Below are 27,962 nucleotides of genomic sequence, written 5' to 3'. Positions count from 1 at the left end.
ACAATTAAGACTACAGGTGGCAATACAAGTTTTACGTTTGGTACTAGCCTGTACTAAGTCAGAGTGGTAGCAGTGGCGGAGCAGCCAGGCTTATCTCAAGAGGATATGAGCAGTAGCAGAGATTACACAAAGGGACCACAATTACTGTGACTCAAGCAAACACTGACTCAAGGTTTCAGGTATAAAAATATAAGTACATTTATTTTTAAACCATTCGTTATAAACACAACACTTCTATGAAACTTCAATAAAAACCTCACGTTTAAATATACTATAACTAACCAATTCACTTTGTACAGTAACTCTCAAGGCAAGTACCCTGTGTTGGAATGAACCGGCGTTGGGCACAAAAACACGTTACTGCGAATACTATTGCGATCAGTTTTTGACAGTTCGGCCTACTAAACAAACGCGTATCCGTGACATGAAATGCTACCAGGGCAAAAACGCACTTAGCACTCGAGATTCCCAGAGGGAGTTGGAGTCAAAAATCACAGGCAATATTTTGGTTAGGCAGGCAGAATCAAGAAACCCTCAGAGACAGGAGTTCAAAAGTCAAAGGGCCGGAGCCAGGGTCGAAAGATCACACGGTCAGACAGTTCAAAATTCGACATAGCCAACAGTACTTGGATATTGTCAATGTTCGGAAGAAAAAGTTATAAGAAGGAGGGAAGTCAAGGGCAAGCCTTGGAAATGAAGAAAAAGGGATCCACCCAGTTTCCTCAACAGAACACAGTACCTTGTTCCAGTGGTGCAGCTGGTGCCCTGGCAGTTGTTCCTGTTGGTTTCCCTCAGACCCACGATTCCTGGAGCTTCGTTGTGAAGGAGGACGTCTGAAGGGGGTCTGCACCACACAGGGATGAGGCCAATAGCGACGACAAGGAATAAAAGGTACGCTCCGTAAAAACAGGAGAGGCTCTTCGGGTGGCTATCCGGACCACTACAGCAGTGTGCAGCGATTTCGACCACGGAAGAGGATCCTCTGGCTGTAGAAGATGAGCTGGTTATCCCCACCAAGCTCAAAGGAACAAGATTCCGGACTGGATCTTCTCTAAGTCGTTGAAGGGAAGATAGCTCGGGACTGCAGCAGGGCTTCAACGGGATGGGGTAGTTGCAGCAGCCGTCGTTCTCTCCGCTTCTCTTCGGTTCCTTGTAGTTCCAGTGGCGATTCTCGGACTTCTAGCCCAAGAGACCTGCCTTTTATGCGAAAAACCCCCATTCACACAGCCTGGCTGTAAATCTCCCAGCAGGGGGGTTGTCCAGCCCGGACAACTACCCTGGCCAATCATGACAAAGTGCGACTTGGGTTCCCTAGGATACCCTGTGCAGGGGGTGACTACACCCCTCCCTCACATTCAGCCCACCTAGACACCCAGGCGCCTGGTGGAGGGCTTCTGAACAGAAAGCCTGTCAAAAGACTGTGAACAAAGAAGGCAAACCTAGTTTGCTGCGCAAAGTAAAACCAAAGAAGGACTTTAACAAAAAGAAATGCCGATTAAACCCAACCGGAGCCAAAAGAAAAGACGATTTTGGTCAAGGGGGTTTATGTTCGAGGCTAATATAATAGCCAAGAACAGTACCACGTTTATCTAATATAATCGCGGTAGAAAAGTTAGGGTAGATACCACTGCCATCAGCCAAGTCTAAATGTTAAAAGAGCGAAACAATGCTCTAGGAGGTACAGATGAAAAGGGATACGAATTAACCCTTTCCAGTACTCCATGGACGATGGGATGTACTGGATCTGTGGTAGATTGACTAAGTAAAGTTAATGGTAACTGGACAGTAGTCGCCTCAGAAATGGAGTCGAGGGAAGTCTTAAAGACAACCCTGTGCCACAGCACTGAAGGTGCTGTGTGACACACAAAAAGAAGGGGGCTACTGAAGTGGTGTTCTTCAGAGTCCACAATCACAAAAACAGATAGAAACACATAGCAAAACACAGGTAAGTGTGGGGGAAAAGCTCTCACTCTTACCAAGTGGAAAAAAATAAACTCCAGAAGTCCAGCAAAGATGCTGGGGGACTCGCTAGGTGAGGGAAATTAGCCATAAATGAGAATTCTCCCTAACATGGAGGTGTTGCTTTCGGCCAGACGGCCTGCAACAAAGTCCATGTACCGTTTCTGTTGGAGAAAGTTCTGCGACTGGTGCAGGGTTAAGAATGTGGATCCTTTTTCATGCGACATTCCTGTGGTTCTGTCTTTTTTGCTTTCTTTAGCCCACAAGGGCCTGCAAGTGGGGTACCATTAAAGGTTACCTGGCGGCGCTGTCCATATTTAAGCGCTCGTTTGAGGAATGTTCTTATTTCAAAATTCCTTTGATTTCTCAGTTTCTGAAAGGGCTCACTAATGTGTTCAAACCGTCACCTTTACAGGTGCCCGGTTGGGATTTGAACCTTGTTCTAAAATTCCTAATGGGTGCTCCATTTGAGCCTTTACATTCTTGTCCTTTGAGACTGTTAACCCTTAAAACTTTGTTTTTAGTTCCGTTCATTTCCGCTCGCAGAGTGAGTGAGTTGCAGGCATTTTCTGTTAAGCCACCCTTCACAGTGTTTCATAAGGGCTTTCTTCCAAAAGTTGTCTCGGAATTTCATTTAAGCCAGACGGTCATTCTTCCGGCATTTTATCCTTCTCCGCATCCTAGTAAGGAAGAGGAGACGCTCCATAGGTTGGATCCTAGGAGAGCTTTAAGTTTCCACATTTCACGCATGTCCCGGGACAGAGTGGATGATCAGCTCTTTATAGGTTAGGCTGGAAGGCGTTTGGGACAAGCTGTTACTAAGCAAACTTTGTCTAAATGGATTATCTTGGCAATTTCTGAATGTTACCGCTTGGCGGGTAAGGACACTCCTGTAGACCTACGGGCCCATTCTACTAGGTGTATTGCTGCCTCTACTGCCCTACAGAGGGGTGTTCCTATTCGTAACATCTGTGAAGCAGCCACTTGGACTTCGGTCTATACTTTTGTACGACACTATTCCCTAGACTCTATCCATGGGCAGGATCTGGCCTTTGGCAAGGCGGTCTTTTACTCTGCAATTTGATTGGACTTTCTAAATTTCTATATTCTAAATTCTTTTCCCTCCTCCATACCTTGGTACTGCTTTGGGAGTCAGTTATAGATATGGAATATGTCGGAGGACCCAATCCCCTCGAAGAACAAGTTACTCTTACCTGGTCTTTTACCTGGTAACGTTCTTTCGATGGGATGGTCCGACGACGTATTCCCTATCGCTCCCTCCCTACCTGCCCCGCTACAGAATTTCTTATGCAATTGCAGCTTACGTTTCTGCAAGGCTTTCTGTAGTCATTCTGGCAGAAGATTGGTGCCACACGTTCTAAGGAAAAAACTACAACTGAGGCTACGGGCGTCGTGCGTCCTACTTATAACATCCGGTGATGTCGGCTCGACGGAGGCCCTTGAGGCCCGCGTACCGACTTCGACGTAGGGCACAGACGCCGAAAGATTTTCCGAAGCAGCACAGCTGTGATGATTACCTGTCATAGATATGGAATATGTCGCCGGACCATCCCATCGAATTAACGTTATCAGGTAAGAGAGTAACTTGTTCATCTAAAGTTTTATAGCTTATCTGGGCTGGGGGAGACCTACAGTTGTTGAGTATCAGCAGGATGACTTGACTGATATTTTGGATAAGGGGACGTCTAAGGACCCTATACTTCATTTCCATACATCAGTCAAGAATAGAGTCTTGGAGAGGCCAGAAGGTGCCCAAAGGCAAGTGCAGGGGGTCGGGAGAGGCTGCAGGCGATTGGACAGATGTCCAGGGCCCAGGAGGACGCATATGGGCCCAGGCCACCAATCTCAGCGACTGGGGGTTAGCATGGGAGGGAGAGGAGGAGAAGAGGAACATTTTGAGGAGCTTGCAGAATTTGAGGCGATCCGGGTCAAGACCGAGAGGAAGGGACAGCTGTTCCAGAGGAGGGAGCCAGCTGAGGTAAGAGATCGGCCACCAGCTTGCTGCTTAGGGAAGCACTTGACAAGTAGAGAGTTGGAGCTGGAAGATCGGCGAGATCTGGAGGGAGAGTATTTGGTGAGAGCAAGTTGTAGATAGCGTGGTCCTTATGGATGATGCAGAGGGATTTTAATTTGATCCTTGCAGCAACGTGAAGCCAGTGGAAGAGAGGAAGAGGGAAGATTAAGGAAGGGGCTGTTAGAATAATCCTGCCTAGAGAGTACCAGAGCTCTAGAGACATTGAGTTTCTGGGGAAAATTGAGGAAAGGGAGGCTACCTCTGAGGACGTGGAGTTTGAAATGGGTCTTCTTGGCAAGGTCCAAGATGTGAGGAAGGAAGGAGAGAGGAGTCGAAGATAGCCTAAAGGATTTTGACTTCAGAAGAAGGAGGGGGAGGGGAATATAGGGTGGCCAGAGTGAAGGGAGGAAAGAGTGAACAGGAGTCCCAATAGGAAGGATCTCCTGTCTTGCTGGCATTGAGACAGAGATAGTTAGAGGGGCACCAAGACTAGATAGCAGTCAGGAATGGTATAGGAAATGGGAAGAGGTTCAGAGGGAAGTTTGAAAAAGAGTTTGGTCTCATCTGCATAACACTGGAAGTGCAGGGGAAAAGTGGATATAAGGTGAGCAAGCTGGGTGAGATAGATGTTGAAGAACTAGGGCGAGAGGATAGAGTCCTGGGGAACGCCACAAGTGGTGTAAGAGATGGGGGAGGAGAAAGAGCCCAGGATAACCTGGGAGGGACGGTCACTGAGGAAGGAGGTCATCCAGTCTAGTGCAGGGTATCTTGGAGCCGTTTTATGAAGATACAGTGGCTGATTGTATCGAAAACAAAGGAGAGGTTGAGTAGGATGAGAACAGCGGGTGAGTTGGAATCAAGAGCTGCAAGCAGTTTTTCACAGGTGTTTCAGGAGAGCTGTTTCTGTGCCTCTGGATGCTCGGAATCCAGATTGTTGGTTGTGTAGGCAACCAACGAGCTCTGTATGCTGGGTTAGTTGGGGGAAGAGCAACTTCTCCAGAGGTTTTCCAGGGAAGGGAGTGATGGAGATGGGGCAGTAGTTAGCCGGATGTGAGGGGTTGGCGGAAGGCTTTTTCAGCGATGGCTGCACAAGGGAGTGCTTGAGGGAAGAGGGGAAAGACCTGGTTGCAAGAGAATGATTACAGAAATCAGCAAGTGCAGGGGCAAGGGAGACAATTTTATCCTTAATAGTTATGGAAGAATAGGTGTAGACCTTCATAGAGAGGACAATTCTAGTGACCTCTTTCGATGTGATGGGAGAGAGAGGATGAGGAAGGATGAGAGGCCGAGGGTGGCCGGGAGATGGGAGGGGGAAAGGGAGGAGGAAAGAGTACTCATGATATCCTGAGTTTTTGCAATGAAGTGGGTGGCCAGTGCAGGGGGCCTGGAGGGAAGATACAAGGTGCAGACTGCAGAAGGAATGGCTAGTTCCTTGCAGATTATATCCCCAATACTGTTGAGGGTTTTCCATCCCAGTGCCAAGCTCTTTTCTGGACATTTCAGTTATGTCAGCATTCAATCCCTGTTTTGGTACAAGTGATGTGCCGGCCACATGTTCACCCTTTCCTTACCACATGTAGGAAGGATTGCTAATTTGCTGTAGGGGGTGTGTGAGAAAATAACATAAAAGGGAATACATTTTGTGTTTTTTTCAGAAAATGCCAATAAAATGAGGTACAAAGAAGGCTGTTTTTTTCCTTGTTAGAGCTGGGAACAAATGGTTTGCTGTTCTGACTTCGCCATTTAGCAAGCTTTCAAGAATAGGTTGAGTGGAAACAAAAAAACATATCTTTTATAAGGTTACCATCAGTTTTGCGAGGTGATTTTCCCCCCCCCCCTTTTTTTCAATAGGACATGCTTGGAGGAATGGAAGAGGAGGCTAGGAAAGCTGAATGGGAAGACAGAAAGGCGTACATTTCTAAAAAGTAGACAAAATTCCAAGTTTAGGAAGGGGTCATTTGCGCAGGTCGGGCAGCAACTATGTAGGTACAATTCCCATAGTTTGGGAAAGAATTGGAAAAATGACAGAAAGATATGTGCTGGACATGTTTGGACCTGTAAGGCAATGGCTTCTGTGAATATTGAGAAAAGCAATGCACCGCTACATTCCACTGACTCTTCTAGTTAGGAAATCGCACATTTTTCATAGTGTTTCACACAACAAGCAATTCCACAAGCCAAAAACTGAGCCATGGTACACAGGATTTTTAATGCTGACTGCCTAAACAGAGATACTTAGCATATGAACATAAGGAAAACAAACGTAGTGAGGAATGGCAATCATACATATTTTGAAAGACCACGGGCAGACCTTTTGAAGGGTAGGTGACTTGTGCAGGTTACAAAAGTGTAGCGTGCCTAAAGCAGCGACTAAATGTAGGTTACATTTGGGAAATTAAAGGGTTGTGTAATAAAGTGCAGTAGCAAATGTATGAAAACCAAGAGAAAACAAATAATTTCCTACCTTCCAACATTCCCACAGATGACCTGACGAAAATGGTACCTTGCATGTGGGGGTGCACCTACCTGGACGCAAAGGGAGATGGCCAAACCACTGCTACATCGAATGCCCCAGGGAAGGCTCGATTTGGCTTTGTGGACAACCCAGAGATTTGGGCTTGGTGTGTTGCAGCCACCAAGGAAAACCGGAAACCCCAAGCATTTCTGAAAGGACGATACCTGTGGGAATCCAAAGAGGTCTGACTTGCGCGAATCGCCCTAGAATTTATTACCCACAAGCCCTGGCAAAGTACAAAATTTAGTGGGAAAAACCTCAATTTTCAGACATTTCCCACCTGGGAACCACCAGAACACGCCACAACAACAGATGTCCTATCTTCCCACGTCCCCACAGGTGTCATGACAAAATCGGTACCTGTCATGTGGGTGCACTTACCTGGGCGCAAAGGGAAAAGGCTAAACCACTGGTATACCAAAGGGTCTGGGAAGAGGACATTTTTAGGATTTTGGTGTTGTGGACAACCCACAGATTTGGCCCCTGGGTGTCGCAGTGTAAGGAAAGCATGTTATCAACAGTAAGACAGACACAAGTGACCACAGTTCAAGGGTGTTTATTGAACTTCAATTGGGTTTGAAAAACGCCTATCTAATGCTAAATCTTAAAATGGGAGCAAGCTTCAATCATCAAATAATAACACAGTCCTAGTAGTGTCTTGTCAAAATGAAAGGTCCTATACTAATAAACCTATTGCCAATCCTTACCTATAAATATAAAATAGTGTGGGAAACAATGTTATGCAAAAGAAAAGTGTCCAAGAAATGATATGCCAGGATATTCAAGCCATTGGCTTCCCTTCCCCGCGTTTTCAGCACGGGACAAGGCGGCACACTCGAGCTTAGCACAGTCTCTGGCTGCTCTAGCATGACAGTGCAGTTCAAAACTTCAACATCATGGCCTTCAATGCCAAAATCTCTATGCCATTCAACGTCTCTTCTTCCAGAGGGCTTGATGCAACAAACCAACCATAAAGTCCCTTTCGTTAACAAACGATATAGTTCCTTTCCTTTTTGTATTTCACATATCCCCAATTTTCTTAGGTGATTTACTATTCACCTCGGATCCCCCTCCGCTGGGCTCAGATCCACTTTAACACAATACTCTCAGAAGGGGGATGCAGGGTGAACCGTGATTCACCCGAGAAATTGGATATCCAAAAACATGTTTCCAATTTCTTGGGTGATTGTCGGTTCACCCAGGATCCCCCTCGGCCAGGCTCAGATCCACTTTGACACAAAATCTTGAATCAGTCTCCCTCTGCCGGGCTCGGACCAATTTATCTATTGTAACACAAAACTTGCTTTAACCCAAAGCTTTCAATTGATCGCCCTCTGCTGGGCTTGGACCAAATTGATCTACTTTGTACTCTTACGTCCCGTCCCCTTTCCTCCTTACTCTCTGGGCATCCCTTCCAAGGGATGGTAGACGGGACCTTTTTCACCAGAAAAAACCTTCTTCCCCTTTAAATTTAGAGGCATGTGGGGTGCGGCCCAGGGAGCATGCGCTGCCCTGACTCTGCCTTCTGGCACCACACCTCAGTCCCCTTTTCTGCGTCGACGGGAATGGGCCGAATTCACCAGCGCTCCTGGGTTTGACTTCGGCCATGTAATTCCACGCGCAGGTACTTCTTCTCGTCTTCTTTCCTTTTGTCTTTTTGTCATTTAGGTACTCGGTCCTCGGGCATCACCCTCTTCCCCGGCGCATGTCGACTTCTACAGGGTTCAGCAGGTGTCCAGCCTGCAACGGGCTATTCCCGACTTCAGACCCCCACATCCTCTGCCTACGTTACCTTGGCCCAGACCACAGTTGGCAAGCTTGTTCAGCGTGTGGCTCGCTGTCCTCGAAAGCGCTGAAGAACAGACTAGCCAGGTGTAGGGAGTTCTTCCAGAAGTCGCCTCCAGAGGACCTCAAGAACTTCGGGAAACACCGAGCCAGGCCCAAGGTAGGGCCGATATACTCCATCACACCCCGCAAGGGAGAATCCTTCCCAGGGACTCCCCGCGCGGGAGGGACCGGTCAGGTACTTATACCAATGCTTGCACCGAGGCGGCTGCTGCAGCTTCGGGCCGAGGGATCCTCGGATCCTCCTGGTGACAGTGTTGAGGGACCGGAAGGTTCTTATACCGGGTCTTCACCCGAGGGGCTCCGCTCTTGTACCAGCACCGTGGCCGAGGGGCTACGCCCTAATACCGGAAATTATACCGAGGGGGCACCAAAACGCAGCTCTACCGACCCCTGGGTCGAGGGTTCCAAATCTACCGGGCCTAAGCTCGAGGAGCAAGGTAGACCTCGTGATCCATAAGCGAGTCTTCGAGGAGGCAGGGCCCAGCGGGCTAAGCAACAGGTTTCAGGCACGTGACAGGCAGCTTGACAAAAAGCCGCCGCCCCAGACAGAGGCTCTCGTCTGACGCCATTCCAGGAATTTGCCGAAGAATGAGTGTCAAGGTGGAACTGGCCTCAACCAGGTACGTGGCCTACAGTCTACCCCTCTGAGGTGCAGGGCAAACTTTCCTTCGCGTCTGTATGGACAGGGTTTGCAGCGGCCTCAGCAGCCCCCCGCTACCCTGTCAACACCCCCTGCCACCACTTCAGTCAGTGAGGAGGTTTTCTTCGAGTGGTTCCTCAGCCTCATGAAGTCACCTCGGATGGGTGTTATCCTCGGGGACGCCATCTGGGAAGTCATTCCCGCCATGCTAGAGGCACCACAGACACCTCCATTGGGCCCTCAGGCCCCAGTGCAGCCGCCTCTTCCGGATCCACAGCCAGCTCCTCAACCTCCGCCGGCCTCCTCAGCCTCTGGCTGCAGTCCCTCTACCCCAGCCTCTGGCGCCATCTACTCCTCCTCCCAAACAGGATCCTCCAGATCCACAGGATACGGATGAGGAGGAGGATCCGGACATGCCATCCTCAGCCAGGGCCTTCCACACAAGTCTTGCTGGTCTGGCAGAGTTGCCATTCTACTGCTTTGCAAGACATTTAGCCCTCTCTGAATTGCCTCTTAGCTTGAGTATCAAATTGGACTTAAAAAGCCTTCGTGTGCAAAGAAACTGCCTCTAGAACCTTAAGCTCTGCTGCACGGTATTAACGATAATACAAACTGCAAGCACCTACAAACTAAGAAGTGCCCTTTTGAAAAGTAGCTACAAGTAATCTTATGTGTGTTCGTTTAATTTGGTAAGTATTTTGAAACTAGTCTTGTGTAAATATAATAACTATTTTATATACATTCCTGTGTAAGTATTTCTTTGAATTGCATTACTCACTGGGTTCAGTGTACTTACAAAATAGAACAAGTTCCCAAATGTGGGAACTCCCGTCCTCTGCACTCTATGGGTGGCTCTGTGAGGAATCCTTATATATTTGATTATTTGTTAGGTAATTGATTCAATAATTTGATTTGTACTAAACTGTAGGTAATTTGCTTAGTAACATATGAATACATATATCAAAACATATTGACACAGTTAGGTATATTTAGAAAAAATCCATAGGTTTATTAGAAGCCCAACGCGTTTCGTGAAACAATTCACTTCTTCAGGGGCAGTTTCACACTTCGGAAAGACTCCCACCTTGGGCTTTCACGTCTGTTTCCACATGACAAGATGGAGTGATTCTTCACTCAACTCACCATCTTCTTACCATCTTCTGACATAAGGTGGTAAGTTTTTACTTTTACCTCAACCTGTTTGATAGCTAGATTCAGGTTTCCTTATTCCTGACTCCTTTCCTACTTTTTCTTGTTAACGACTTAGGGACCAAGGCTACACTACAAGTATAGGAGACTGACGGCTCTCCCCATATGAAGGACAGCCAACATTTATCAACAAGGGAATCTTTTTCCTTAGGTAATTTTCGCACAACATGTCAATATATTTATCTTTGATGAATATGTGGTTACTACTGATTACTTCTGTATGATCTGTTTTAAGTTCAAACTTCAATCAATGTAATGAGATGTTGGACAATAGGAAATATATGGATTGTCCAAAAAAGTTATTTTTACCCATTGGAAATTTCACTATCTTTTGTAACTATTGGGACTAATATGCATGTACTTTAATATTATGTCTTCCAGATTACTTTAAGAAAGAAAATTATGCAAACTGCCCCTGAAGAAGTGAATTGTTTCACGAAACGCGTTGGGCTTCTAATAATTTTTCTAAATATACCTAACTGTGTCAATATGTTTTGATATATGTATTCATATATGTTACTAAGTAAATTACCTACAGTTTAGTACAAATCAAATTATTGAATCAATTACCTAACAAATAATCAAATATATAATGACTCCTCACAGAGCCACCCATAGAGTGCAGAGGACAGGAGTTCCCCCATTTGGGAACTTGTTCTATTTTGTAAATTTTTGCAACCCATATGCCAGGGTTGTTATTCATCTCCTCCGCACCTTAAAAGCAGTAATTCTTAGGATACATCTTTAAATAGACTCTTGTGAAAATTAGGAGTGCATACTGATCAGTTCTTGCTTGGATATTCAGTGTACTTGCATACAGCTCACATCTTCCTCTTATGATAAGCCTGACTGCTTTGCCACTCTACCAAGGTTCCATGAGTACAAAAGACTGATACTAAGAGTTGGGGAGCTGTATACCATTAGGACATGTTTATGAAGTCTTACCTCACAGTGGACGTTAAGAAAACTCCCCTAACATACAGAGAAAATAAAAGTAGAGAAATTGCATTTCTGGTTTAAAACTCTGGTTGCAAGTTGTTTCAGGCCCAAACCTGATAAAATCATAATTCAACATGATTGAGAGCAATAGCCAAGGAGAACATAGACTACTCCTTGTTTTTCTAGAATTCAAAGGTGTTCCTGACACTGAGGTATTTTTTAAAGAGCTTTCTGTTAACATGTCTGCCTGCTATTATGTTGGGAAAGGGACCTTATCTACACCCATTGACGACCTACGGTGTCTGAGCAAGAACAGTTAGAACACTGAATCACTGTGAATCACTGTGGAAAATATAAGGCACTTTTCTTTAGGTATTCAAACACACATCTCTGAGCAGGTTCTGATTAGGATATGAAGGAACACGAGAAGGTCTGAAAATTGCTGAAAGCAGTATGCATGACTAGCTCAATTGTTAAGTTACCCAGGGGGCTTTATTGCAGCCAAACTGTAGCATTTAGCTCCCGCTTTACAATGTCCTAATTTATGCCAAGTCTTTGTGTTCATGGCCCTGTGTTGTCATGTGTTGCTATGTTTCCTGAACTGTAAGTAGGAAGAAGAAATGGGGGAAATGCTGGCCTTATGTTAATGTCGTAGGCTGTCTGTCCTAAATAGTGGATAGGATTGGTTGAACTCTGTCCATTGGGTGACTTAAGTTTAGCCTTCTAGACAAGTGGCACGAAGGGTTGTAAAAGTGAAACGGCACTTGAAAGAAAGGGACTCTTATTTTTCTTATTGATGAAATCAGTAGTTTGTCATATGTTATCATCTGACTGGACGGCATGAACCTTCCACATGTGGCTTTTCTCAACTTTCTTTGCATTCTGTGTAACATAGTCCTCTGATCTGGGGCTGTGAATTGGGACAGGATAGCACAGAATCTTCATGTCTTCAATCCAATTTTCATGTTGACCCACCTAGCCACCTAATACCCCAACCCCTTCCCCAAATATATACTATTTCCCTGGAACAGTATCCCATCTCTAGACCCCAATATAGGTATAGTTCCCCTCCCCCTCAGTACTGTTCAGATAAAGAGATCTCTTGCAGTTCTTTTTCAGGGCAGGGTGGGGGCAGAGAGCGGAGGAGAAGGAAGCCAAGACCAGCGGCACAGAGCATGGAGCTGAGGAGCAGGAAGGAGAAAATGCCTCCAGCGAGAGATGCTAAACAGGTACCTATGTGCAGTGCTGAACAACTAACATATGTTTGTAAAATCTCACCAGGTCTATTGAAGGGCATGTTGGGGGTTTATTGAGTGAAAGGAAGGCTTACGCTGGATGTAATGAGAAGCAGAGTCATTAGTATTAGAGGAGAATGTTGGGAGGTCAGTAGATGTTTAGGATGGAGGAAGGGTGGGTAGATTGAAAGTAGACCTTCATTTATCGACATCGATGGATGAGGCTTGTCTTGTTTGGAGAAAGGGACGGTTATGAGCAAAATGTGTGTGACAATGAACCCCATATTTTGGCATAAATGCTGGCAGAAGCCATTGGTTGGAAATGCTTGATGAGCAAATCCGTTGGTGTGAGATGCTTCTACAGGAAGCCATAGATTTTAGGAGAGATAAGGAATGTCATTGTTTGGATGTGGTGTATAAGGGCACTAGCTATGCTATATGGCTAATTTATAAGGCAATAATGCCATATCTTTCATCCTGCTATTTCAAGAGTACAAAGTGAAGCTACCAGAAAAGCAACTAACCCGAGCAGTAGTACAATTAACTAGGTTTTCAAAGAATTCACAATGTATGTTGATTTTCTAGTTTATGCAGATGCAACTGATCAAAAGCCTTGCCCCAACACACCCTTTCACTAGATTTTGTCTTGCCAGTTCTGGGAACGTGCAAGTGTGTTGCCCTCAGAGGTGTCGAGCTGTAGGCTAGGCAATATGGACCAACCTATGAAGTGTGTGCAACTCAAAAAGAAGGCAATATCATTCAAGCAATCAAACTACATATTCAGCCAGCAACCAATATATATGGACAAAGACACTTGATATGTTGGTTGCTGTGAGCTCTGGTGCCAGCCGAGCTGCCCCATTTCCAACGCGTTTCAGGTGCTGTACGAAATACTGTGGCTGTTGCAGTAATCAAATGTTGATGAAACAATGGCTGTGGGTACGGACATCTGTGAAGTACAAGGCGGTATGTAATGACTCATCTGAAGGCAGTTTGTGTAATTGGATTCATGTGATCTATAAACAAGAGCCCCTTGTTAATCCGGAGCTGCAGATTTCTGACCACTCTTGGTGGTTAATTATGATAATTGTTGGTTGAAGATAGTGTCGGTAGAAGACACACGATAGATTGTCACTAGCTGGAAGAGTTGCATGAGGAATGTCATTGACTAAAGATGATACCCTTGTAGTCACAGGCTGGAAATTAAGGAAGTCATTAAGGAAGTCATTTGTTGGAAATGGCTGACGATTGAGTCATTGAATCCTTAGGAGAAAGGATTAGTTGGAGGTGTCTAATAAGGCAGTCACTGGTTTGAGATGGCTAATGAGAGAATCAGTGATTGAAATGGCTGAGTCAGTTATCGGTGGCTGATGAGGGAGTCCTTGGTTTGCGATGGCTAAAGAGGGAGTCATTGGTTGGACATGGCTGATGCAGAAATTGTTTTGGGATGGCGGACGAAGGAGTCTTTGGAGAATGCCTACTAGGAAAGTCATTATTTGAGATGGATGAGGGAAGTCATTGGTTGGAGGTGGTGAATGAAGGTGCCATTGTTTGGCGATGATTGATTGACAAGGAAAGTCATTGGTAGCTGAGGAGGGAAATCCTTAGTTGATTTCAGTAATTGGCAGGAGGTGGTGCACAAGAAATATTATTGGTTGAAGCCATTGTAAAAAGTAAGCGACTGGTAGAAGCTGGTATAACTTATTTGTAGAAAGCTGTGCATGAGGGCCATCACTGCATATTGGGTGGCGATGATAGGATACAAGGCCACTCTGGGGTATTATCGGTGTAGAAGCTTTGTGTAGTGAGTAGATGGGTTATTTTTAGAAGCAAATTATTTTTTAAGTAAGGCATACACCCCACATTAATTAGCTTATGCATCATTCCCTACTACCAGGTTAGAACATAAGCATACTATGTCTTAAATTTGAATTAAATTAAAAATCCTATCAGAAAATATGGCACAGTATACCGGCAATGGAAGCAAGGTTCTGTTTCTTTTCAACTTTAAGGGTAAATGCTTGGCACCACAGCAGGACCCCATAAAGCTGTATTTTACTTCACCTCTTTTATTTGTGCAGCAAACATTGTCACCCTTTTGGTGTTTTTCAATTCCTGCTCTACCAGTCTTTTTTACTGGCAGTAAAGATAGACATCCCAGTACCCTTTTCTGCCTTCAAACTATAGCAGCACTTCATGCTGATGGAGAGAACACAAAAGTTGGCCATAGTGGCGACCATGACCAAGAATGGTTCCATCCATCCAGTTTCTGCTCACCCTCTCCGGAACTGTACTCAGTGGAGAACTATTTGTGGGAGCAATTAGCAGAATCTGCACCACTCGCCGTGCAGCTACCATCTTCTGTAGAATACCACTGAGCTAGCAGATTGCTTGTTGAAAAAAGTAGAAGTCTGTTGGTTCTGATGCCTTCAGTTGTAAAGGGCATGGTGCCAGAACTATGTGCTGCACAAATCATTTCAGGAAGAAAGAACTCATAGACCGCTTATGCACTTATCACGCCATCACAGTGGCATTGGACGTCACCTACACAGGGTTCCGGCAAATGGGGAACTTTGTCTGCCTTCATCGCCAACACTGGATGAAAGCCATGAATTTCCGCCAGGAGGTTCAAGCAAAGGTGCTGGACATGCCCTTCGATGGAGAAAACGTATTTGGGAAAGTCGTTGACTAATACCTCCAGGCCATCAAAGCAGATACGGAGACTGCCCATTCCCTGGGCACCCTCCAGGAGCACTGCTCTCGTTTTTGCTCCTCCAGAGGAAAGTCGACCAAGTCTTCTAAAGGCTTCTCCACATCGTACTATCGGCCTTCCGGATCCACAACTCAGGAAGCCTACAGATGCCCTTCCCAGGCTTACGGTAGCGGAGGACAGTTTTGCTGTCGCCCACAGGGCAGGACGCCGAAGCAAGCCTGAACCGGCCGGTACGTCAGAACCCACTCGTGCAACCCGGTGGGAGGCCGGCTGACTAGGTTTGTCAGCGAGTGGAGAAAGATCACCATAGACAGATTGGTGCTGGATGCCCCTGGAGTTTCAACGCAGGTATCCGCGGATTCATCTGATTGCCCGCCAGGAGCAGCACATCCTCAGCTCCTGGACTAGGTACGGGCCATGCTGCGAAAAGGGGCGAAAGAGCTAGTTCCCCAGTGACTCCGGTGCTCCAGAGTCTATTCCAGATACTTTCTGATCAGAAAGAAAACAGGAAGCTGTAGGCCCATCCTAGACCTACGACGTCTGAACAAATACCTCAAGTGCCAAAAATTCACGATTGTCACGTTGCAACACGTGCTCGACCAACTGGAAAGAGGAGACTTCTTGATGTTGTTGGACCTGGAGGACGCCTACTTCCCCGTTCACAAGAAGCATTGAAAATGCCTACGTTTCATGGTAGCGGGACAGCACTACTAATTCAAAGCCTTACCTTTTGGCATGAAGTCGGGCCCCCACAGTGTTCACGAAATACCTGGCACCAGTGGCGGCCCATCTACGCCTACAGGGCATACACGTATACCCATACCTGGACTACTGAATACTAAATAGCCTCTGAAGACAGAAGTCCTCATCGTAGGATCTCCAGCCAAAATAGCAACCCTCCAGCCTGAATACTCTACCATCAACATCGATGGTACCGCTATGCCAGTGCTGAAGCAAGTCAAAACACTGGGAGTGTACATTGACGCCAGCCTTACTATGACTAAACAGATTAATGCGCTCGCCTCTTCCACGGCTTACACCTCCAAACTCATTGCTCTCAGGCGACACTTCCTGACCCCAGCAAATTGCCTCACCTTAGCTAGAGCCCTGGTCCTATCGAAATTGGATTATTGCAATGTACTATTACTAGGCACATCCAATACCAACCTAGCTAAAATGCAACTACGGCAAAAGTCTTAAGAGCAGCTCTAGGTATAAAAAAAATCAGACTATCTCTCCAAGACTAGAAAGGACGCTCATTGGCTCCCTATCAAAACCAGAATCATCTTTAAAACATTATGCATAACCCATAAATGCCTGACCAGAAAAGGACCTATCTATCTTAACAACACTCTTCACCCAAAAGATGACAGGAGATCACTACGATCTAACGACAAACTCCTTCTGGCTCCTCCCCGCTTCAAATCCAGCAGAGCGGGGGGTAGCAGCTTCACCGCTCTATCCCCCAAACACTGGAACATCCTATCCATTAATATAAAAAAAGAATCCTCTTTCACGGCTTACAAGAAATTGCTAAAAACCTGGCTATTCAACCAATATTAGCACCTAAGGACAGGTCTCCGTACTGAAGTATTTTGTTAGTGAATATTTGTAAACTGTATTTCTGCACCAACTCTCCAAAAATGTAATGTAACCAATGTAACAATGTATTATTAATTTCTAAGCGGTCTTGTAACCACGCCGTGACACCCGAGGGTCTGGGCGTGTAACAAATAAATAAATAAAAATAAATACTGACTGATTGGTGCCCACTTGCAGGAGCTGGCCATAGGACACACAGAGGCGACCGTCCGGCTGCTAATGGGTCTGGGATTCTCCGTCAATTATACAAAGTCCTGCTTAACGCCATCACCGAACGTGCTGTTTCTAGATGCCAGACTCAATACATGGCCTTGCCTGGCGTCACCCTCGGAGGAGAGGATAGCAGCCATTCTGGGGAAGGTGCAGCGGCTGTCTCGTCTGGCTTTGCAGGTTACAAATGTGACCCCTTCAGGAATTCCTGGACACCCACTGGATACAGGAGTCTGGAAGCTTCACAGACAAGTTATCTCTCAACGAGTTTAGTGAGGCGATAGTATGGTGGGGTGTTCGGTCCAACATCACCCAAGGCACTGGATTTCAGAGCCTGCCATACCAAGAGACGGTCACCACAGCACCTCCCTAGATGGATCAGGAGCTGCGGTTGCCGGAGGAGAAGGATCTTCATATCAACATCCTGGAGCTACGGGCGGTGTTCTGGGCACAGAAGTCGTTCCTCCCGTCTCTGAAAGGCAAGGTGGTGAGGATCTTCATGGACAACAACAACACCACCACCATGTTTTACATCAGGAAGCAGGGGGGCACTCGATCCCCAGCGCTCTCCAAGGAAGCGCAGGACTTGTGGCGCTGGGCTATCAGACACAGGATGTTCCTTATCCCTCTCCACCTGGCCGGAGTCAAGAACACCATTGCAGACTCCCTCAGCAGAGAACCGTGCTCCTGACACGAGTGGGAGTTTCGTCAGGATTGGGTGGTCCGCCTGTTGGGCAAGTGGGGCAGGCCACAGATGGATCGGTTTCCAATGGCAGCGAACTCCAACCTTGCCAGCAGGTTCCACCAGCTGAGGAGCCTGGGGGACGCGTTCTCCTTCCCGTGGGAAGGGCTGCTCTTGTACGCGTTCTCCCCGTTGCCTCTCCTGCTATGAGTCATCAACACACTTAGACAGTGTTCATGCAAGAAGATACTCTTCGCCCCGGCGTGGCGAAGGAAGATTTGGTATCCAGACCTTCTCAGCCTGTCAGCATCGCCTCCAGTCAAGCTGCCAGAAGTTCTGGATCTTCTCGCCAGAGAAGGAGGCGCAATACTTCATCACGACCCAGGATGGCTGGACCTGAGGGCTTGGCTCCTGCAGCCCTAGAGTTTGGGAGGATATGAGTTGCCTGCGAAATGCAGTGAGGTCCTCGCCAGGGCCAGGGTGTCGTAAACTTTGAAGTGCTACGGTCACTAGTGGAAGCGTTCTTGCTACGTGGTGCCGGTCTCAGAAGATTACGCCTCTAAGGGTCACGGCCCTGCTATCCTTGGCCAAGGCCGAACTGGCGCACACCTCATCAAGGTACATCTGGTGGCGATCTCCCGCTACACCAGGTCTCCAGGAAGATCTTCACTTTGGTCTCATCGACTCGTCAAGGAGTTGCTCAAAGGACTTTTCGATCATTCCCGCCAGTGAAGGCTCCAGCCCCGGCGTGGGAACTCCATGTGGATCTGATTAGGCTAATGGGAGGGGGGGGGTCTTCGAGCCTATGCATCAGGCCCCTCTCAAGTTCCTTTAGTGGAAAACTGTTTTCCTTGTGGCCATCACTCTGCCAGGAGGGTAGGTGAAATCCAGGCCCTATCCTGCAAGCAGCCATACCTGACTTTCCACAAATCGAGGGTTTTGCTGCAGATGCACCCCTCTTTCATGCCGAAGGTGCCATTGGAATTCCACCTCATCGATCCTTTGGTGTTAAATGTTTTTTTTCCCAAAGCCTTTGCCATCGGCTGAAAGTGCCTTGCACTCGCTGGAAGTTGCTCGGGCACTCAGGTTCTAGGTGACCAGCACGAGGAGTTTTCTGAAGGCTTCACAGCTGTTTGTGAACTTTGCTCCTGTTAACCATGGGAAGGCCTTGTCCAAGGCTTCCATTTCAAGGATGTCATCGGTTGGTGAACCGACCGCTGCCTGGCCGTCCGAGAGCTCACTCCAACAGAGCAATCGTTGTGACGACGGCGTTCCTGACTGGAATGCCCCTGCTGGAATCTGCAGGGCTGCTACGTGCAGGTCCACGCATACCTTCACAAAGTTCTACTTCATTAACAGGGATTCCAGGGAGGAGTCCAGAGTCGGCCAAGCAGTGCTACGCAACCTGTTCGCTTGAGGTGAGTCTGTTCCAGAGGTAAGAGTTAATTGCTTCTTTGAGCCTTTGCACTTCCCATGGTTGTATATGTATTCTTTATTCATGAGCATGTGAATCCCTGCCAGACCCCATGCTGGAGAAGGTTTAAGTTACTTACCTGTAACTATTGTTCTCCAGCATGGGTCTGACATGGATTGACATGCAAACCCTCACTCCGACCCCTCTGCGGCTCTTGGTCATACTGCCACCTTACATGCTTACAAAATCTGAAGATGGCTGCCAGAGGAGGTGCTTAGGGAGAGTACTGTCATTGCGTGGGGGCAGTATGACCCAGAGGACAGAGATTGGTTTAAAGGAGAAATACAGTTTTTAAGTGAAAGTGAAACAGTTTTTTCTTTTACTAAGAATTCTCAGCCTGACTGGGAATATTCATGAGCATGTGAATCCATGCCAGACCCTGTGCTGGAGAACAATAGTTACCGGTAAGTAACTTAACATACAACTCTCCCTAATCCCAATGTCTATATGTGGGTCCTTTGCCAAAAGCCAGCACCCAACATAAAGTTACGGAAGTCGGGAGAACAGGGAATCCATAACCCCTAACGTGCAGCCAAGTGCCCAGTATATACCTGCCCCACAAAAAGAGGGTTCTTCGGCTGATGTCTAAGAGAATAAGGGCCTATCCACATCTACACCCTTAGTACAGGGCCCTACTCCCAGTACCCTGGGGTCATCGCCAGTCCAGCCCTATGGACTGTGGAAGACATATATAGGGTAATGTCAAGAATTACATTTTTTGCCTTTTTTTGTTTTTAAAACCTCAGGCTTACGAAAACGTTCAGGTTACACCTCCTACTGAGGCTTCCAGCTCACAGCCTCTAGCTTTCAGCTCTCAGCCCCTGGCTTCAACCGGTTCCATGTGATATCGCCGCAAAAATATTGCCACACAAAAATTTCGCCATATTTTTGTGGCGATATTACCCCATGGATCCTGCGGACACCCCCGCAACCCCCATATATTTTAAAAGGGAGCGGGGGACACCCCCCCATCCATTTACCCCATAAATTATCCCCACCAACAATATCGCCTATGGCCGTTCCCGACGGCGATATTTTTGGTGGCGATAATATTACCTGTTACCCTTCAACCCAGCCCTCAGCAAAAAGGTCTTGTGGAGCAGCTGATCTTTGACGTTAATACAGACACTGAAGGGGATAATGAGCACTACCAGCGATCTGACCATTACTATGATGATGGTGACGACGATGATGATGAAGAGGCAGAGGTGTATACCCTGGCCTCACCAATTCAACAAGATTCCTCAGTGCCTGATTCTCCGGTGGATAATCGGCCCCTCCACAACTACATATTAATCAAAGCAGCTGAGCACTTTGGCATTCAGACACACGAGACTCAGCAAGACGACTTTGTGAAGGACATTTTGGGAGACAAGAAGGCTGCCACCCAATTCATCGCAATTTTAAAATCTGTCCAGTGAAGAATCCAACGTTCACTGGGGACACCTAATCAAACACAGGCAGTAAACCCACAGGTAGAGAAACGTTTTTGCCCAGCGCCGTCTGACCCGCTCAATATCGGGGGCCAACTTAAGCCGATTCACTCATGGTCACAACTACCGGTAAAAGGGCAGGGACACCACTATCCTCTTCAGAGGCTCCCCCAGACAAGTAGACCAAGAAGCTCTATACCATGGGAAGGAAGGTAGCGGAATTTCAAGCTAGAATCGCCAACAACTCTAAACTGTTAGCAAGTTATGATTGCCATAAATGGGATGCAATAAGTACTCTAATAGATTCTGCTCCTGGGCCTTTAAAGTCTCAACTTGCATTAGTAGCAGCTGAAGGCAAAGCTACTTCCAGCTGCATTCTCAAGAATAACCTCGAAGCTGCAGATAATGCAGGCCGAATAATCACTGAAGGAACCATAATCAACCACCACGCTTGGCTTTGCCATTCCGGCTTTAAGTTTGAGACTCGGGTGACGTTATTTAACATGCCAGTGGAACCAACAGTCTTATTCAGCAAAGCAGTAGAAGATGCCCTTAAGTCCGCCAAGGAGGAATACAACACGCTCAAGTCCCTCGGCCAACTAACTAATAAACAACCCGGCCAAAGAGGCGGGAAACATTTTCGCCGCTTTTGTGGCCAAATTCCCAAAGAGGCTCCGGTTACGGACAAGGTCAAAATTCGTCCTGGAATAACAACTAATGTCAGGCGTCACAGGGTTACCAGAGAGGCCGGCACAGATCAGGCAGCCGAGGAAGGTCCTCCACTTCTCGAGGTGGAGGAACACCTCCATAGCAATGACAGCTCACTACATGTACCCTCCCATGCCTCCCCAGTAGGGGGACGTATTTTACACTTCTCCCATGCATGCGAGGGTATAACCACGGACAAGTGGGTGCTATCGACAATAGCGGGAGGTTATTGTGTGTAGCTCCTTCAAAAACCATCAAACCATCCCCCGCGCCAATGAAAAACAAAGGAAGAACAGCTCATCCTTCTCGAAGAAGTCGACGCGTTGCTACTCAAGCACGCCAAAGAGATTGTGCCGTCTAACAAGGTAAACAAGGGTATTTATTCAACCTACTTCCTTGTGCCAAAAAAAGATCCAATTATGCGCCCAGTGTTAGACTTACGCCCTGCAAACACTTATGTAAAACCACAAAAATTCTGCATGACAACGCTACAAGAGGTAATCCTCCTGCTAAAATTGGGAGATTACATCGCAACACTGGATATGAAAGATGCCTATTTTCGTATTTCAATATTCCCAGTGCACAGAAAATTCTTGCGTTTCAAAATTGCAAAGAAGCACTACCAATTCAAGATGCTACCCTTCGGTATAGCTTCGGCTCCAAGGGTATTCAGCAAGGTACTGGCGGTGGTGGCAGCGCACCTGCATAGGGAGGCAATCCCTGTGTACCCCTACCTGGACGACTGGCTGATCACAGGGGAATCACCCCGTCTTTGCAAACTAAATACGCAAAGAACCATAGAGCTTCCCTTCCAATTGGGATTCTCAATAAACAAAAAAAAGTCAAGTCCTGTATGAAATACAACAAAACAGTTCCTAGGAGCTGTCTTAGACACAAGAACAGGCTTGGCCTTTCCGTCCATGGAAAGAGTGCAAAACATGCTTCAGCAAATACCCCAGTATCAAGCCAGTCTCCAGATAAGCGTACGCAAAGCAATGCGTTTACTAGGTATGATGGCATTGTGCATATACCTAGTCCCACATGCATGTCTGCGCATGCGACCAATGCAGGAGTGGTTGGCGAAACAGTGGTCTCCGGCAAGTGGTCAGTGGGACGCTCTAGTGGTCGTTTCGCCAACACTAGTTCAAAACCTATGCTGGTGGACAAAGGAAAATCTGTTAAAGGGAAAACCCTTCCACGATCCGGAGGCACAAGCAATTGTTAAAACAGACGCATCACTCTCCGGGTGGGTGGCTCATTACCTTCACCACACAGCACATGGTCTGTGGACTCAGATCATGGCACAGAACCACATCGACCTGTTGGAACTGCTAGCAGTTTTCAAAGCTCTTCAAGCATTCGAAGCACAGCTGACGAACAAGAGGGTTCAGATCTTAACAGCCAGCATCACTGCTATGTTTTATATGAACAAACAAGGGGGCGCACACTCTCCAAATCTGTTCGAGCTGCCACAGAAAATATGGAGGTGGGCACTCAAACGGGGGATGTTCCTATCATCCCAACACGTTCCAGGGGTACTCAACACCCTAGCAGACTCCCTGAGCAGAGATCCCCTACCAGAAGAACACAAGTGGCAACTAGACCAAGGTTTAATAGACCACATCTTCTCACAGTGGGGTTACACCACGCTAAACTTGTTCTCTACAGGAGAAAACGAGCAATGCCCAGACTTCACGTCCAGGTTCCCCCAACCAGGCTCCAAGGGGAACACCCTATGGATGAACTGGTCAGTGAAATTTGCTTACACCCCCCCCCCCCCCCCCGACTCCCTTAATGGGCAAGGTAGTGAACAAGATTCACAGGGAACAAATGTCGCTCATCCTAGTTGCTCCCATGTGAGCAAGACGGTATTACCCAAATTGTTTGTTTACAATTGTTCGAATGACACAATTGTTTGAATAATAGGGGTCCTAATTGACCTTCTGCACAATTGACCGTATGGTCATTTTAATATATATTATGGGTTGGGTTGGTGTAATAATAATATAAGTGGATTGGGAGGGGGGTTGGGGTGGGTTTTGGATTGGGTGGGGGGGCAGTGGGGGGTTTCCCCCCGCATATATATCCTGATTGACTGTTTAAATTCGGTCAATTGTGCAGAAGGTCAATTGTTATTCGAACAATTGACATTCGAACAATTCGTATACAACCGAGCAAGACAGCCATGATATCCACATCTGCGCAAACTGGCGATTTGCGATCCCATCAAACTCCCATGTCAGACGAACCCAACACAGGGAAATGACAGTACACCCTCAACCACGCTCAATGAACCTGGCAGCTTAGCCCCTGAGGTCATAGTTTGGACACCTTAATCTACCTCAAGGGTGTATGGATATCCTCAAGGAGGCTTGTAAACCAAACACTAGACACTGTTATTTCGACAAGTGGAGAAGATTTGTAATCTGGTGCCAGTCTAAAATAAACCCCAAGAATGTACCCCATCCCACATTCTAAACTATATGCTCCACTTGTTAGACTCAGGGTTAGTATTCAACTCCATAAAGGTGCAGCTGGTGGCTTTATCAGTGTACACCACCTCTCAGAGTAAGATATCATGGTGGAAAATTGCAGTTATTAAAGCTTTCATGGAAGGGGTAAAAAGATTCCACCCTCCAATTTCTTACCCACTGCCATGCTGTTGTACTCACTAAGCTCATGGGGCCCACATTCGAACCTGTGCACAAAACAAGTATTAAACATCTGACTACAAGATTCTTAGTGGCTAATACTTCCATAAGAAGAGTTGGTGCAGTGCCACCATTGTCATTGTCAGTACAGAATCCTTTCTTTATCATTCATAAGAACAAATTGGTTTTACATACTCATCCGAGGTTCTCTTCTAAATTAATTTCCAAATTCCACGTAAACCAATCCATTGAGCTACCGGCCTTCTTTCAGAATCCAAATAGCTCAGCTGAGGTAAAACTCCACACATTTAGATGTAAGTGAGTGGTCCTTTACTATGTAAACAAGACCAGACTGCAAAGGAAAACAGACCAGTTGTTTGTCCCCGTAGCACCAGGCAGAGAAGGAGATCGCATTTCCAAGAATGCCATCTTCAGATGGATAGTCAGATGCATACAACTGTGCTATTCATTATCAACCAAAACACTGACTTTCACACCAAGAGCTCACTCCACTAGAAGCACATGATCTATCTTGGATTTTATCACAAGTGTCGCCTTAGACAGCATTTGCAAAGCAGCTACATGGAGCTCAGTACATACCTTCACTCAGCACTACTGCATTGACTCCCATTCCAAAGCAGATGCACAGGTGGGGCAAGCAGTTCCAAAACATCTATTTGCTGCCGCTCCTTATCACAACCCACACCTTCTCTTAACACTGCTCGCTAATCTATGCATAGCATGCAATCAAAGCAGATTCCACAAGCCTCAGAAGGGATACACTTATCACTGTAATCATATTTCTGATGCTTGTATCTGCTTAGATTCACATGCGCCCACCCTTCCTCCCCTGAGAGAAGGTGCAAAGATGTTTTATGAGCTTTTCTGATATTTATCTGCTTGGATACACCTGTACTCACGATACGCTTCATGCTACCTCATGTCGGAAACAAAACAAACTGAGGGACCTTGACGTGTGAAAGACCATGGGCACAGTGGACACACGAATATTAGAGACCCTAAAGAGGACATTGGGATATTAACATGGTAGCGTTAAGATTTGGATGAAATATCTGCACAGGAAGTACTGAAGCTGCTATCAACAGTTGATAATACGCTACATAGTGAGGATTTTTTCTTAACTGGAACTAAGCCTATGGACACCATATGCTCCAGGGTTGCACCCAGGAACCCCATGAAAAAGAGGATCTCTAAGCCTTGGTTCACACAGAATCTGACTCTACTGCATAAACAAGTTAGCCTGACTTGGTGTAAATGGCAAAAACACCATACTGAATAAAATAGCATGAAAGCTAAAATGGCACCCCTTGCCTATAAAAAGGCAATTTTCGAGGCTAAACGAAATTTCCTACATAAAGAAATCAGTAAGGCAAGTAATCATCCATGAGAAAGTTTCGCTATTTATATCAAAATGTCACCGCCCTATAAGTAACAACTCGCCCATCATACCATCATTGGCACAGGCAAATGTCTTTGACAGTTTCTTTCAAGACAAAACTGTTGCAATGAAGAGTAATATTGCAGCTAAGAGCCCGACTGCATTTACTATCCCATTACATTCGAGTTGGGAGCATGACTCTAGTGGACAAAATCAAGCCATGGATGCTGAGCCTTCAAAGCAGTTTAGTTTTCATCATGTGACTGAAGACGATATATGTACACTGATAAAAACTCTGAAACCAACCAGTGACTCCTTGTTCCCTCTTCCTGCAGTGGTAGCTAAAGGCATGGCTGAGGAAACTGTTCCATTTATTACAACTTTTGTTAATAAATTGCTAGGTCAAGGATCAGTACCTCAGATGCTCAAATACACCATATTGACACCTTTATTTAATAAAAAGCCTAATTTGTACCCCCTGGTCTTCCAAAACTACCATCCCATTGCCGGCCTTCCCTGGCCAAGGAAGGTTCTGGAAAAAGTGGTAACTCAACGACTGCAGGCTTTTGTTGTAGAAGAGTCACTTCTGGACCCATTACAGTCTGGTTTCTGTCCACAATTTGGTAAGGAGACGGCCTTGCTGGCAGTCCAGGATAAACTGTTGAGGGTCGCTGATAAGGGGAAGCTTTCACTTTTGGTGATGCTTGACCTATCAGCCGCCTTCTTTACAGTTAACCATGCTATCCTCTTAGACCGTCTGAGGTCGGCCTGTAGAGTATCGGAACACGCCATTTGGTGGTTTGGCTCATTTTTGGAGAATCGCCAACAATGTGTTAGATTGGGAGGCTTTACCTCAGTCCCCAGTACTATGGGATGTGGTGTCCCACAGGGGTCATCGTTATTGCCTCTCCTTTTTAATCTGTATCTTCAACTTTTGATGGAAATCTTGAGACATCATGGAATGAGTTTCCAATCCTATGCATATGATACTCCGATCTTCATCACTATTGATAATGTTGAGGAAACATTTAACAGGATTAGTGAGTGCCTCCAGGAGATTAGTGAGTGGATGGCTTCTAATCAACTTCAGTTGAATGCCACAAAAACAGGATTCATTTTGTTTGTTCCTGATCATCACCTTACTTCTATAAAAAAAAAAAAACTGTGAATTCCCAACTTATTGGGAGTAGAACCTAAATTATCTCTCATAGTAAAAAACCTTGGATGCACATCTGCTTGGATAATCTGGGCTGTGAAAGCCAGGTTGGAGCCAAGGTGAAAGCAATCTTCTACTTCCTGAGACTTCTTCGGCAGACTCTTCCATATATTGCGGAAGAGGACCATGCCTCGGTGGTGGGAGCACTTAAAAATGCCCTCCTAGATTACTGTAACAGTGAATTGATGCGCATTTCATAGACTTCAAAAGGCACAAAATTAAGCAGTCAGGCTGGCCTGTGGAATGAAAAAAACCATGTCTTTCCCTCACGTCGATCACTCCACTGGTTAGCGGTCAAGGATCACATTAAGTTCAAGGTAGCATGTCTGGTGTTTAAGTGCTTGAATAATTTAGCACCCGACTATTCGAAGGATAAGATCAAGCAATATCAGCCCCCCAGATGTCCTCGTTCAGGGGGCCAAGATCTGTTGATTATCCCGCCATCTACATTTGTATCAAGTTGGGACAGAAGATTTGCGTTGTTCGGCCCTAGACTCTGGAATAGTATACCCAGGGAAATTAGGACCCTTGTCTCACTCGTCAAGTTCCGCAAGGCCCTAAAAACGTTTTTATTTAAATGAAGTTCTAGTCAGCTTTGAGCCTGCTGGGATCCATCTGGCACCTAGGACGGGATACAGAGCAATTCCTTTGGATGTCATCTGCACCATTATACGGTTTAGTCAGTTTCAAGCGCGTTACAAATTCATCAAAATCAAAACTAGGGATAGTATTACTGGCACGCCCTGTTGACGTCCCTTTTATAGTTTCGAAAACAACTGTAATACTCTGCAGCCTCCACTAGATGTCGGCCTATGCATAGCATGTGAATCTAAGCAGCTAAAAGTATCAGAAATACGATTATGGTGAGTAATGTATTCCATACATATTGTTACCCATTGAAGTTAGTCTTTCAAGTACATTTACAACTGCAGAAATACAAGGGATGGGGGATAATAAAATAATAGGTTAAGTACAGAAAGGGTGAATCTGAGCCTACAGCACACAGAACTCCTAGGGGATACAGAAAACATTGTCGGGGCAGATAAGTACCCCAGAATCACTTTTAGGAGAGTTCCAGTGTCAGTTCACAGTTCCATTGGATATAATGGGAACGTTAACACCCATAGTACTGGAGGCATCTGATCTACCCCACAGGTGCAGATGCTGCAATGACCCACCCCAGGGAAAGCCACAGGAGACCCCAAGGAAGATGCCGAAGAAGAAGTTGCAGAACAGGCGGGACCCCACAGGGAAAGTCTATGGGGAATCGCGGTTAGGACTCGGCTCCCAGGATTCTCTGCCAAGGACCAGGGTGATACTCGAGAGCGAATATTGTGAATAATCGCCCATCCAGGACCCCACGGTAGTTACTCCGCTCAGTGGTTTTGGCAGAAACTGTTCCAGTGACCCGAAACAACCTGGCAAATGAATTGATTTTTTCCCACAGGTGTGGTTTTTCAGGATCCGGTTCCCAAGGCTTTGCACTCTGAACCA

The 27,962-nt window shown here is 46.3% G+C and overlaps 1 protein-coding gene across 7 annotated transcripts in view; it reads left to right on the top strand.

The window, feature by feature from the left end:
* Nucleotides 1–27,962, top strand: part of PHF1 (PHD finger protein 1) — a 706,671-nt gene that overhangs the window by 540,950 nt on the left and 137,759 nt on the right. For all 7 annotated transcript variants that reach the window (XR_011283212.1, XM_069635206.1, XM_069635209.1 and 4 more), the window contains exon 12: nucleotides 12,254–12,374. Coding sequence is in view for 6 of the 7 variants with exons in the window: in XM_069635206.1 (XP_069491307.1) it covers nucleotides 12,254–12,374 (121 nt within the window). In the remaining variant the exon portion in view is untranslated. The remainder of the gene's footprint in view (nucleotides 1–12,253; nucleotides 12,375–27,962) is intronic.

Source organism: Ambystoma mexicanum, chromosome 13 (genome assembly GCF_040938575.1).
Source record: "Ambystoma mexicanum isolate Mex_15411 chromosome 13, UKY_AmexF1_1, whole genome shotgun sequence".
NCBI classification, from domain to species: Eukaryota; Metazoa; Chordata; class Amphibia; order Caudata; family Ambystomatidae; genus Ambystoma; species Ambystoma mexicanum.
This window is presented reverse-complemented; position numbering and strand designations above follow the sequence as displayed.